The sequence below is a fragment of the Eschrichtius robustus genome, chromosome 14 (genome assembly GCF_028021215.1).
Source record: "Eschrichtius robustus isolate mEscRob2 chromosome 14, mEscRob2.pri, whole genome shotgun sequence".
Classification (NCBI taxonomy): Eukaryota; Metazoa; Chordata; class Mammalia; order Artiodactyla; family Eschrichtiidae; genus Eschrichtius; species Eschrichtius robustus.
The window spans coordinates 10,484,658-10,497,863 of NC_090837.1; the positions used below are offsets into that span (position 1 = coordinate 10,484,658).

General features: G+C 48.7%; 1 protein-coding gene across 1 annotated transcript in view; it reads right to left on the reverse strand.

Annotated features, from left to right (window-relative positions):
* CCDC60 (coiled-coil domain containing 60) overlaps positions 1-13,206 on the reverse strand; it is a 164,574-nt gene that overhangs the window by 39,919 nt on the left and 111,449 nt on the right. The window contains exons 4-5 of the mRNA XM_068563705.1: positions 8,772-8,879; positions 835-942 (exon numbers count right to left, since the gene is read on the reverse strand). Of these exons, the coding sequence (XP_068419806.1) occupies positions 835-942; positions 8,772-8,879 (216 nt within the window). The remainder of the gene's footprint in view (positions 1-834; positions 943-8,771; positions 8,880-13,206) is intronic.

The following is a 13,206-nucleotide window of genomic DNA, read 5'->3' on the forward strand; positions in this document are numbered from 1 at the left end:
GTTCTCATGAACCTAGGGGCAGGACAAGAATAAAGACACAGATGTAGAGAATGGACTTGAGGACATGGGGAGGGGGAAGGGTAAACTGGGATGAAGTGAGAGTAGCATTGACATATATACACTGCCAAATATAAAATAGCTAGCTAGTGGGAAGCAGCTGCATAGCACAGGGAGATCAGCTCAGTGCTTTTTGACCACCTAGAGGGCTGGGATAGGGAGGGTGAGAGGGAGACACAAGAGGGAGGGGATATGGATATATACGTATGCATATAGCTGATTCACTTTGTTATACAGCATAAACTAACACAACACTGTAAAGCAATTATACTTCAATAAAGATGTTAATAATAATAATAAAAAAAAAGACACACAACAAAACTTTGAGAGAAAGGGAAAACACAAAAACATGGAGAATGGGAGAAGTAAAAGGGAGCGGGAGAGGAGGAAAAAGAAAAGGAACAAATGAAGAATAGCGTTGGGGAGACATGGTCCAAGAATAGAGCTGGAGAGAGATCTAGCTGTGCTTCCAGGGCGGGGCTGGGCTAGCTGGCCAGTTTCTGTGGTATAAATACTCCCACCGTGGCTGATTCATTTCAAGCTTCCGATGTGGAGTTGGGGAGAGATGCTGGGAGGGATGCACGGGGGGCTGTCACCACCGCATGACCCGTACGACCTGGCTCCAGCTCACCCCTGTTTGGACCCCACATAGTAGCACTCCTAAAGCAACCCACCCACCAAGAAACAGCAGTAGGAGGAAGAGAACCCATGGGAGCTTCCTTCCCCACGGCCCAGTCTCCTGCTAGTTACACGGCAGGTGGAAGGGCTGAGACCTACTTCGGATTCCAGCAGGTGATCACGGGCTTCATGGTGTGGTGAGTGTGGTCGATAGTCAGGGCCTCCAGGAGCCAGTGGAGGGCACAGAGCTGGCGGAAGATGGGCTCGCTGCAAAGACAGAGGGAGGAAGCCCAGGGGGCTCCTGTTAGAATAACATTCTTCACAACAGTGGCGACAGAGACAGGAGTGGTGCTGGCTCCCAGCTGGAGAGCTGTCTCCAGGCTCCAGGCGTGTGGCAGCATTTCCCATGCACCAGCATTAAACTTTCCCAGTGGGCTCCTGAGCTATTTATTGGCCCCATTTTACAGATGAGGGAACTGAGGCTCAGAAGAGATGAGGAACTTGTGCAGGTCACTGGGCCAGTAGGCGGCAGAGCTGTGATCTGACACAAGGTGACCCTATGCCAGTTACTGGGGATTTGCATGCACAGTGGGAAGGGACAAGGGAGGGTGTCCCACAGGTAGAGGACTTGATTCAGGCAAACGAGAGGACTGAAGGAAATGAACATCCTACAGGCATCCCATTCTTCATCTGACAAAAATACAATAAATACACTAGCAGGGTCCAAAACGTCCGGAAACACAAGGAAACTAGTGTATTTATTGTACTTTCTCTCCACCCCAATTAACAACTAGACCCACTGCTTTAAACGTATAAATCCTTTGCCCCCAAATGTAGCTGGATGTTGAGGAAAACCACATTGAACACATGATTTGAAAATGTAACTAAAACACCATTTAAAAATAGGTCTAACCTGTATTTTCTGATTTGGGGGGCATTCTGTATTACGATGAGCCAGGCATTGGGTAGGACACCTGACACATGTTATTTATTTCTCCCCAAACCCTGCCGGATAGGAATCATTATGTGAGTTTTAGAGAAGAGGAAACTGAGGCTCAGAGAGGGGCCATCGGTTTGCTCCAGGTCACACAGCTTGTTGGTGACAGAGATGGGGCCTGAATATCCCATTCAATGCTCTCGACAACCCTATAAGAAGGGTGCCTTTATTCCGTCCTCTTTGCAGACAAGGGACTCGGAGAGGTAGAGTTGCCTGAGGTCACGCTAGGATTAGTGAGGATTTGAACCCGCATCTGTTTAATCCCAGAGACGGTGCTTTTGTGGACCTGAGCTCTTACTGTTTGTGGTGCTGATGGGGCCAAATGAGTGGCCACCCCGAGAGCAAGGTCAGGAGAGGGTTAACCTGCTGCCTGCATTCTTCCTGGAAATGAGGGGGGAGTCCTAACTAGCCAGCCCCTCCCTGCATGATTTCTCCACTTACACTAATGGGCCAGATGCCTCCATTACCAACCTGTGCAATTGCTCTTCTCTGAAACTGCTCCTGTATTGATTGATACTCCCCAGGGCTCCTGGGCCTGTGCTCAGAGGGGCAGGCAGGAATCCACCCTCCAGCTTCCAGGAAGGCCCCAGCTCAGAAGGTGGAGTCCGAGCCCTGGGGCTCAAGTGTGGAGCGGGCGCAGGGGTATCCCGGAGAGCCTCTTGAGAGGCACCCATGCCACTCTGCTTGCAGGGGAGCTGCCCCCATGCACCCCACTCCCGTGTCCACCGGGTCTTAGGAAAACTAGAGTCAGCAGCTCTGTCTCTCTTTTTTTCATCTAGAGCGCCTTCCTTCCTTTTTTTTTCCATCCACAAGTTATTTTCTAATAATAAGCACCCACTCATCCCTCACTTCTAATTTAAAGGACCCGCCAGCCCACAGCCCTCCCAGTTCTGTCTGTGTCTTCCCCCTTTACACCATCTTGGTCCCTACAGGTAAGCGCATTTTGGCAGCTCTGGGTACCAACAGTAGCAGTGGCTGTACCATGTGCCCAGCCCTGTGCAGACACCTCCCTGTACCCTCACTGTGACCCCAGGAAGTTGCGAAAAGCCCAGGGAGACGCCCCCTCTTCTGTTCACGACTCAGAGCCCCGGCAGGCCTGGGCGTTCCGTTGTGTCCAGTGCGGTTGGGGAGGGACGGGTAAGGCAGTTAACTGGCGAGGTGGGATCTGCTTTGTCACAGGGGGACGAGAGGCATGTGAGCATCAGACTCATTTCTGCAGGTGACAGGAACGGGCACAAACCTGGCCCTCTCCCTCCCTTGCTTAAAATCTTCAGACTCCCTAAACCATCTGCTGTGGACTGAGTTATGTCCCGAAGTTCATATGCTGAAGTCCTAATCTCTAGTACCTTAGAATGTGACTGTATTGGGGACCTTTAAAGAGGTGATGAGGTTAAAATAAGGCCAAGAGGGTGGGTCCTAACCCAATCTGACTGGTGTCTTTAGAAGAAGAGGAGCCGTGACCCACGGAGAGACACTGGGGTACATGTTCACAGAGGAAAGAGCATGTGAGGACAGAGCGAGAAAGCAGCCCTCCGAAAGCCAAGGAGAAACGACTCAGTAGAAACCAACATGTGGGCACCTTGATCTTGAACTTCCAGCCTCCAGAACTGTGAGAGAATACCTTTACTGTTGTTTAGGCCACCCAGTCTGTGGGGTTTTGTTATGGCAGCCCTGGCAAACCAACACCCCATCCCATGGGAGACTCCCATCCATCTCCCCAGCCTCGAGTCTCCTCTCTCACCCCTGCGCCGCCACCTGCAGCCTGGTGAAATTCTGCTCTGTAGCGCAAGCTCACCGTACGTAATCTCTTTGCACTGGGTTAAAATCCTAGCTTTGCCATTTACTAGCTATGTGGTCTTGGCCAAATTACTTCATTTCCCTGAGCCCCAGTTTTCTCATCTGCATAATGGCAGTAATCGTTCTAGTGAAAGTGAGGCGAGGTGCTTGGCACTGTTCTCTGCTCCTGATACACATTCCCTTTCCTCCTCCTCTGCCTCTCCATGATTGGGTCTCAGCTCAGATGTCGCCTCCAGCAGGAAGCCTTCCTTGATTTTTCGAGCATCCTCTCTCCGAAGAGGTTCTAAAGCACCCCCGCAACCCTACAATGTGTCCCTCTGTCCCTACATTTTGTGTCCCTGCTCTCTTGTAACTACTTGTTTACTTGTCTCTGCAGCCCACAAGCCTGTGAGCTACAGAGTCTTGTCCATCACAGGTATGCACAGAGTAGGCTCAATACATTTCTGGTTACTGAATGGGAGATGGCGGGAATAAACTGGTTTGGATCTGACGCTTTCCAGAGCTGATAATTTGGGCACAATTCTCATATGCACAACCACAGAGATAACAAAGAATAGTAGCAGCAACAGCAAAATAACAATAATAGTAAACACTTCCCACAGAGCGCTTACTCTGTGCCAGACACTGTTTTAAGTGCTCTACATCCATTAATTAAAGTCATTCTTATAACAACACTGTGAGGAAAATACTATTAGTATTCCCATTTTTCAGATGAAGAAATTGAGGTCATATAACTTATCCAAGGTCAAAAAAGGCAGCAAGCAGCAGAGCTGGAATCTAAGCCCAGACAGTCCGGTTCCTGAATCTGTGCTTTAATACAGTGTTGATGTCCCTTATTATAGGGTAGAGCCCTCACGCCCTTTTCAGCAGAAGAGGGTTTCATCCAATGGGTCTGGACCTTTTTCTCTGCTTATATATATAGAAAGTGCCTTACAAAACCTGCACACAGATGTTTATAGCAGCTTTGTTCATAATTGCCAAAAGTTGGAAGCAACCTTTAGAGATGTACGGATAAATAAACTATGGTATATCCAGACAATGGACGATTATTCAGCATAGAAAAGAAATGGGCTACTAAGCCATGAAAAGCCAAGGAGAAACCTCAAAAGCATATTACTAAGTGAAAGAAGCCAATCTGAAAAGGCTACATACTGTATGATTCCAACAATATGATGCTTTTAAAGGACAAAACTACGGAAACAGTAAAAGGATCAGTGGTTGCCAGGGCGGGGAGGGGGAGAGGGATGAACAGGCAGAGCACAGAGGATTTTTAGGGCAGTGAAAATACTCTGTATAATACGTGAGTGGATGGATACATGTCGTTATACTTTCATTCAAACCTATAGAATATACAACACCAAGAGAGGACCCTAATGTAAACTAGGGACTGCAGGTGGCTATGATGTGTCGGTGTAGGTTCATCAGTTGTAACTGACGTCCCACTCCGGTGGGGGATGTCGACAATGGGGGAAGCAGGAGGGAAATGGGAAATCTCTGCACCTTCCCCTCAATTTTGATCTGAACCTAAATCTGCTCTAAAAAAAATAAGGTCTTGATGAAAAAATACAGTGCCTCAAACCCAATGATCTCTCATCTAACATGCAGTGAAGCAAACTGAAAGAGAGAGACAGAGAGAGGAAGGAAGGAAGGAAGGAAGGAAGGAAGGAAGGGAGGGAGGGAGGGAGAGAGGAAGGAAGAAAGGAAGGGAGAAGGAAAGAAAGGGTCCCCAGAAACATGCTTGATAGAAATCGCTCCTTTCTCATAATGATTGTATGTCAGGTCAAAGCACAATATCTTGGATTTTGTCAAATTAAAAGAGAAAGCATTTATTTTCTTAAATGTGGGGCATAATAGATGAAAACGCTGACCAGGGTGCACAAAGCCTGCTTCTAAGATTCCTGTGCTCAGAACTCTGGGGGAGCACCTAGCGGTCAGTGCATCTGAATAGCCCTCTCTGTTGAAACTGCTATACCAACCAGAATACGAGTGGGGGTCAACATCCCTGAGAAAAAAACAACATTTTTTCAAAACTTTTACCAAGAGAAATCAGCAAATGCTACAAAGCACCCCATGCTGACTGCCAAGGGCAAACCCAGACAGTGGCTGCAGGCACTGTTTTGTTGCACAGTCGCTCAGGAAGGGCTGTAAGGACAGGCCAGTCATCTCTGAGAGGAAAGGAGGGGCTGTCCTCCTTCCTACAGACTGTGCCCCAGCTCTTTTTTTTTAAAAGATAAAGAAAGGCCCAGTCTTCCTTGGCGTGATTGAATTGATCCCCATACAGTCAATTCAGAATCTTCAGCTGGTTTGGGGATCAATCGCACTGGTCTTGAAGGGACTGACCAGGCTCGGATCCACCTCGGCTGACGTGAAGACTGAGAATTTGAGAACTGACCAGGCAGGCTCTGCCCTGATGCCTTTCAATAGAATGATGACAAAACTGCTCGGATTCCCCACTCCTCCCTGCATCCGTGCACTTCACAAGGTGATTCTGCATCTCTCTCACCAGGCGGTGGAATCTTTCTTTTCCCCATCGCTTGTATCTGGGCAGGCCTGATGTCTTTTTTGGCCAGTAGAATGGGGTGGAAAGGCCCTTGGGTCCATTCTGAGCCTAAGCCTTAAGAGGCTTTGAGTGCTTAGGCTCTTGTCCTTGGAACCCTTCCTGACAGCCACGGAACAAGCCCGGCTAGCCTGCTGTATGATGACAGTGACAGTCACTCCTGCCACCCTAGCCAACAACCAACCAGCCAACCAACCAACAGACCTGGGCATGAGGCCACCCTAGATGGGCCAGCCTCCAGCTTACCACACACAGATACAAGCCCAGCCAGGACCAGCTGAACTGATGAGATGAGCAGAACCACCCAGCTGACCTGCAGACTTTGAACAAGAATAAACGGTTGCTGTTTTAAGCCACTCCACCTCGAGGTGGTCTGTAATACAGCAATAGATGCCGATACCATCATCAAATGCAGCCAGAGCCTTTGAACAGCCAAGGAGAAGAAGGGGCAGCCTTCAATCTAGAGAAGGAGTGTGTGCCTTTGTTTGCAAATAAAACTTTATTGGAGCACGGGCACATCCATTCACTGTAGCTTTCCTGCTGCGACAACAAGGTAAAGTACAGTTGACCCTCTGCATCTGTGGATACAGAGGACTGACAGCACTACCCCATTTTATACTCATAAGAGACTCGAGCATCACAGATTTTGGTATCGGCAGAAGGTCCTGGAACCAATCCCACGCAGATACCTAGGGATGACTGTAGTTGCGAGAGATACCACCTGGTTTGCAAAGCCTAAAATATCTACTGTCTGTCCCTTTAAGAAAAAGGTTGCTGATCCCTGGTCTAGGGCATAACGAATAGTAACAACCACCACTGTGATAATCACCCCCATCACCACCATCATCATCTAACAAACTTGATACAAAGGTCTGACTTAAGAGTCAGGAGATCAGAATTCCTGTTGTGAACATTTTGGCAGGTTCTGCCTTCTCTCTGGGCTTCAGTTTCCCCATGTGGCACTGAAGGAGGATGAGCAAGAAACTCTCCAGTCACGTCCACAGTTGATTTAAACCTCAGTTTGCTCAGGCCAAAGGAAATGGGCGTGGGGCCTAGGAATATGCATTTTCCCAGGCATCTCCTTATTTTGCTATCCCCGCACCCAAGCCCAGAGCCCCAGATGATTCAAATGCAAGTGAAAGCCTAAGAACCACTGATTTACACCACTTGGTTTCAGAGGGCTTGTCCATGGAAAAGAAAGGCAAAAGCGCAAGTGTTTCCATGGGACGTTATGAGAAATTGCAAAGACTACTTTTGCAAGGAGATGTTTTAAGAACATCAAGCTGAGGCTGCCATTTGGAATGTCCCTGAACAAATAAGTCTATGAAGAAGCCAGTCATAATATTCATCAAAGGGAGATAGGAGGAGAGTATGGAGTGGGGCTCATCAAAAGCTGAAATATTAGTAAGGGATAGCAATGTGTCCAAATACATGGTGGTGGTGGTGGTGATAGGGATGATGATGGTGGTGGTGATGGTGCCATCTTCCACCCACGAACTAAGTGCTCTCATTAAGGATCTGCCATCTTGTCTTACAGTTTCATTCCTGCATTATTTCACTCTTCAAGTACATGAGACTTGGCTGTCCAAATATATCACTAGCTCCTCAAAGGTAAAGCCTTGGGATATACCTTCTGTGTCGTGTGTGGTGGTGAGAGGTCAGGCTCTGAAGTCAGACACACTTGGCTTAAAACCCCAGTGCAGCAACACGCTGAGCTCTGTGACCTTGGGCAGGCTAGTACACCTCTCTGAGCTTCTGCTCTCTCATCTGCAGGGATGGGATAATAATACACCTACACAAAAGGGCTGCTGAGAGGACTGAGACAGAGCCCACAGAGCAGTCAGTAGTGCCATTTTTATTGTGCACACTGTAGGGGCCTAATAAATAGTTGACAAATGAGCAGACAGAATCCAGTGCACCATGTTCATTGCCCTAAAGTAGTTCTTATATGGGAGGGCTGGGGGTATGGGTGTGATTCTGCCCCCAGGGGGCATTTGGCAATCTCTGGAGACATTTTGGTTGTCACAACTGGGGAGGGAGGTGCTACTGGCACTAGGGGGTGGCGGCCATGAATGGTGCTAAACATCCTACGGTGCACAGGACAGTCCTTCCCAACAAAGAAGTATTTGTCCCCAAATGTCAATAGTGCCGAGGTTGAGCAATCCTAATCCTGCCTTACAGTCAATTTCTATCTCTGTGCCTGAAATCTCCCAGTTGAAAAGTGCTAACTAGTGAAAAAGAAAAAGCTGGCCTTAGAATTCTCTGGAACAGATAGGAGGGGAACAAGATGTCAAGGTTTTGGAAAGCCCAAGTATTCTTTGGAGGGTTGGTTAGCCCCTGTTACATCACGCAATGATGAGTTTGTGCCTGGGGTTGGCTCAGAAGGCGGCAGGGGCTTCTCTGGGAAATAGCTCCTTGAGTCTTGGGGAAAACATGTCCCCGGAGCCCTGGGTGAGACATCTGCTAGGCGCACGCCGCAGACAGATTTTATCAGGCTTTGCAAACTATTTGACATTAGTGCGTCTGGTGTGGTAAGGAATGGAATGACTCAGTCCCAGCTGGATTGCCACTTAGCTCTAAGCCCCCATGTTTGCTTTCTGTTATTTTTATACACCACGTAACACTGCTGGCCCCAGGCTCCCCGTCCCTTTCAAGAGGACAAAGGAACAGCTCCCAGCTGTCTGAGTCATTTGACCTTGGCTTCTTCGCATGGTAAGCAGATGAGCCAGAGGTGGGACTACTTACATGTGAGCCTCAGGCAGCGAGGGCGCAATGATGCAGCTGTGCACGGGGGTGAATGGACGCAGGAGGCCCCCCATCCCCACCTTCTTCATCTTCTCGTCCCCGTACGTGCTGAAGGTGAAGCAGAACGAGAGCAGCAGAGTGAACGAGCAGAAGCAGTTTTAAATGCCCTCTTCTCTCGCCAGGGGTTATCTGGCAAATATCACTGGGCACCTACTGTGGGCCAGGCAGTAACTCCCGCTGGAGAGATGAAGGTTCTAGATGCAGCCAGTAAGCAGAGCATATTAGACCCCCTTCTCTCATGGGACACATATTCCCACGAAGGAGCAAATAAGATAAATCGGGCAGCTGTGTGGTATACTGGTATACTAGACTAGGGGTCAGATATGTTTTCTTATCTGGCTAGACAAATATTTATGATGTTGTGGGACATTCGGTCTATGTCATGACTACTTAGGAGCAGGAAAGCCATTGACAGAATGTAAGCAATAAGCAAATGGCAGGGTCCCAATAAAACTCTATTTACAAAACCAGCCTGGGGGCTGGATTTGGCCCATGAGCTGGAGTTTGCTGACCCATTCCCACCTCCACCCCCACTAGACAGTGACACGTGCGATGGGCAGAAAAAAGAGAAGGGGGCTCAGAAGGGCTGGGAGAGCTGGGGCTTGCAATTTTACATAGAGTGATTGGGGAAGTTATCACTGAGAAGGTGACATTTGATAAAAATCTGCAGTGGAAGGGAGTGAGCCATTCAGATGTCTGGGGGCAGAGCATTCTGGAGAGAGGGAGCAACAGGTGCAAATGTCCTGAGGTGGGATGGTGTTTTAGAGACGGCAAGGAAGCACGTGTGGCTGGAGTGGAGTGAGCAAGAGAGAGAGGAGGGAGGGAAGGATGGAGAGAGAATGGGGGCCTTGCAGACCAGTTCAAGGACTCTGGCCTTTTCCCTCAATGAAAGTAAAGGACTCTGAGCTGAAAGAGGACATGATGTGACAAAGGATCCCTCTGGCTGCTGTTTTGAGAATGGCCGATGGTGGGATTGGAGGGCAAGGAGACCAGTGAGAAGTATTACAATAATTTCAGCTTGAGAGAGGAGGGTGGCTGGCACCCAGGGTCCTAGCGACAGGGATGGTGGGAAGTGGAAATGGCGGGATGCACACAGGGCAGGAACTGCCTGGAGTCAGCAGCTCTTATTTGCCGGCCTTTCCTTAAAGGGGCTTCTCCCAACTCCACAGACTGCTGACTCACTGGCTGGATGAATCAGCCGTGAGACGTGGGGATCTCGAGCTTCAGAAGTCGGCACAAGTGCGCCCCAAAAGATCAGCCACGACCAGGCATATCTCTCCTGAAGCCCATCCCCTGCCCCACAGAGAATACAGACGCTTCCTCTGAAGCCAAAACCATCTGGGGGAAGGGGTGGGGGGTAAGGGATGCTTAGAGAGGAGAGAAACAGCCCAAACAGGCAGTTCAGCTTTGAAACCACTGGACATTTATCCAAAAAAGACTGTTTCAAAGTGAAAAATATTAAGTTACATTTAATACCACAGTTAAGTTTTCCTTTTCAACACCATCATGGAGTAAGTCATGTCAGTCAGAGAAAACGGGGTTTGTTTGTTTTTTCCTTTTTGGCATGCCTGGGTCACAAGGTATATATTTTTTTGCCCATGACCAAATTTAGCCCATAGACATGTTTTAATAAGCCTACTGTGTGTGTAATGGAATTGATTGTCTATATTTTAAAATTGGGAGGTGTCACATAAAAATGGAAAAGCTTTGGTTCTTGAAGACTCCAAAGTTCTTGCCACTCTGAGTAAGAGTTGGGTGAGGCCCAAGGTCAAGATCGCTGCCCACTTTGCCCGAGGTGTGTGCCTCTTGGGTTGCCTGAGACTCAAAAACCCCTGGCATCTCACTCCCAGCTTGCCTTACATATTTATGCTACCAGTGTGCTCCTTTAAAGCCCTGTAGTTTCTCAGCCTGAGTACTTTAATACTGATTGAATCATTGACGGGCTCCCTGATTCATTCATGTCTACCCATATCTATGGAACATCTCTGCGCTGGGGGCTGTAGGTGCGGTGATGGAGACAGATCCAGCCCCTCCCCTCCGGAGCTTAAGAGCCTGGTGGGGGAGATGGGCTTTACACAAACACAGCTGTGATAAGGCTGAGTTGGAGAGTGTGTGGTGCTTTGACAGACCCAAACGGAGAATTTGGCTGAAATGGAGCCAGGGAATACTTCCTGGAGGGAGCTGTGTCAATTTAGAAACATGTGCCTCAAGTTTCTTCTAATGGGAAGGTGGCTTTATAGCCCCCATTCCCCTGGACTCTTGGCTTTCTGAGTGGCTGGGCCAATAGAATGTGTCAGAAGTGGTGGGATGCCAATTTCTGGGTCCCGGCTCCAGGAACTGGCAGCTTTTCCTTCTTACGTCTTGGGAGGATCACTCTTAGCACCCAGGCACCGCCATGCTGGGAGGAAGCTGGCAGCCTGTGAAGAGGCTCATAGGGAGGGGGACCAAGACCGCTGGGTCTCAGTCCTGGATGAGCTCAGAGCTGACAGCCAGCCCCAAGGTGCCACCCGTGCAGATGAGCCCTCTCGGAAACAGACACTTTGAGCTGCCCCAGCTAGTGCTGAATCCTTCCCCACTTAACCCTACTCAAATGGCAGATTTGTGAGTGAGATAGATGTTTGCTGTCTTGAGTTAACAGGTTTTGGAGTGGTTGCTCACAGCAACAGTAACTGGCACAGAAGTAAATATTGAGCTGAGATCTGCAGGTTGAATGGGAATTCAGTAGGCAGAGGGCCGAGGGAGAGGCCCTGGGGAGGAGGGAGAGGGGGACAGTGTGGCTGGAGGGGAAGCCAAGGGCTAGCCCGTCCAGAGCCTTGTAGCCTGTGCTCAGACTTTTGTCTTTATCCGATAAAGAATGGTGGCCACTGAGGAGTTTAAACTGGGAGTGGTTTACGTTTGGAAAGCTCGCTCTGGCTTAGCGTGGGGCAAGGAGACAGAGGGAGCCAGAGGAGGTGGAGGCACCCATTAGGAAGTCACCTTCCTCCTGGGAATTTGAGGACAATCTTGGGGTCACAGAGCTACCTAAAAAATAGGACCAGAATCTAGGTCCCCGGCTTTCCATTTCCACAGGCTCTTTATTCATCCCTAGAGCTGAGGAAACCACAAGCCAATATGTTGGCATGCCCAGGCTTACTGGCTCAACCCAGTGGTTTAGAATACGGGGAAATTAACCCAGCTTTTACACTCCTTAATCTCTTGTTTTATGTCTCCTCTCAACTGCAAACATAAGACAAATTCTATTCGTTGTTTTTTTTGCCTTTTTCGCTGAACTTGCAGCTGAGAAATGAGGTCATTGAACACAGTGGGAAAGACTGCTTGCAGGCCGGAATCTTTGGGGACATGCTTGATTTTCTTTTTTCCCTACATAGTTTGTCAGACTTAAAACTTTGGTCTAAAAGAACTTATCCTATGGTCTTAGATCCAGGGGAGGGGGGGAAATCCCTTTTGCTTTTAGAATGCACAGGATCAAATACTGTGTTAAAAAAGCAGTTCTAGGGGCTTCACTGGTGGCGCAGTGGTTGAGAATCCGCCTGCCAAAGCAGAGGACACGGGTTTGAGCCCTGGTCGGGGAGGATCCCACATGCCGCGGAGCAACTGGGCCGGTGTGCCACAGCTGCTGAGCCTGCGCTCTAGAGCCCGCGAGCCACAACTACTGAAGCCCGCAAGCCTAGAGCTGTGCCCGCAACAGGAGAAGCCACCGCAGTGAGAAGCCCGCGCACCGCAACGGGGAGTAGCGCCCGCTCACCACAACTAGAGAAAGCGCGTGCAGCAACGAAGACCCAATGCAGCCAAAAATAAATAAATAAATTTATAAAAAAAAAAAAAAAAAAAAGCAGTTCTAAATGAACACTGGTATTTTTGATAATTCTGTGATTGGAATTATATTTATAGAACATAGCTCTTACATGTGAGATGCCTTCTAGCCTGCCTGGAAATTACGATTTTTAGCCATAGATCTGAGGGTTTTAAGTAATTGAGGGCCAGAGAGATCAAATTCATTTCACTGCATAATAATAGCTAGCAATTACTAAGTACGTCTCATATGCCAGGCTCTGTGCTAAGCGTTGTTTCTTTTAATCCTTATAACAAATTTGGGAGTTTGGTACCATTCATAAGTGTGTAGAGAGAGGAGACTCAGAGCAGCACAGCAACCTGCCCAAAGTGAAACAGTTGTGTGGGGGAAGTCTGGACGCGAACCCCAGCCCTGTGCTCTTAACCACTACTCCCTACTGGTAGGGATAATCTCCCAGTGCTATTTTATAACCCCTGCCGCCCCACCTGCATTTGATGGCTATGTTGCAATAATAGCCTCCAGTTTTATTTTAATGACCAGCCTTGCACAGCTCATAGAATCCACTGGATAAGTCATAACCAG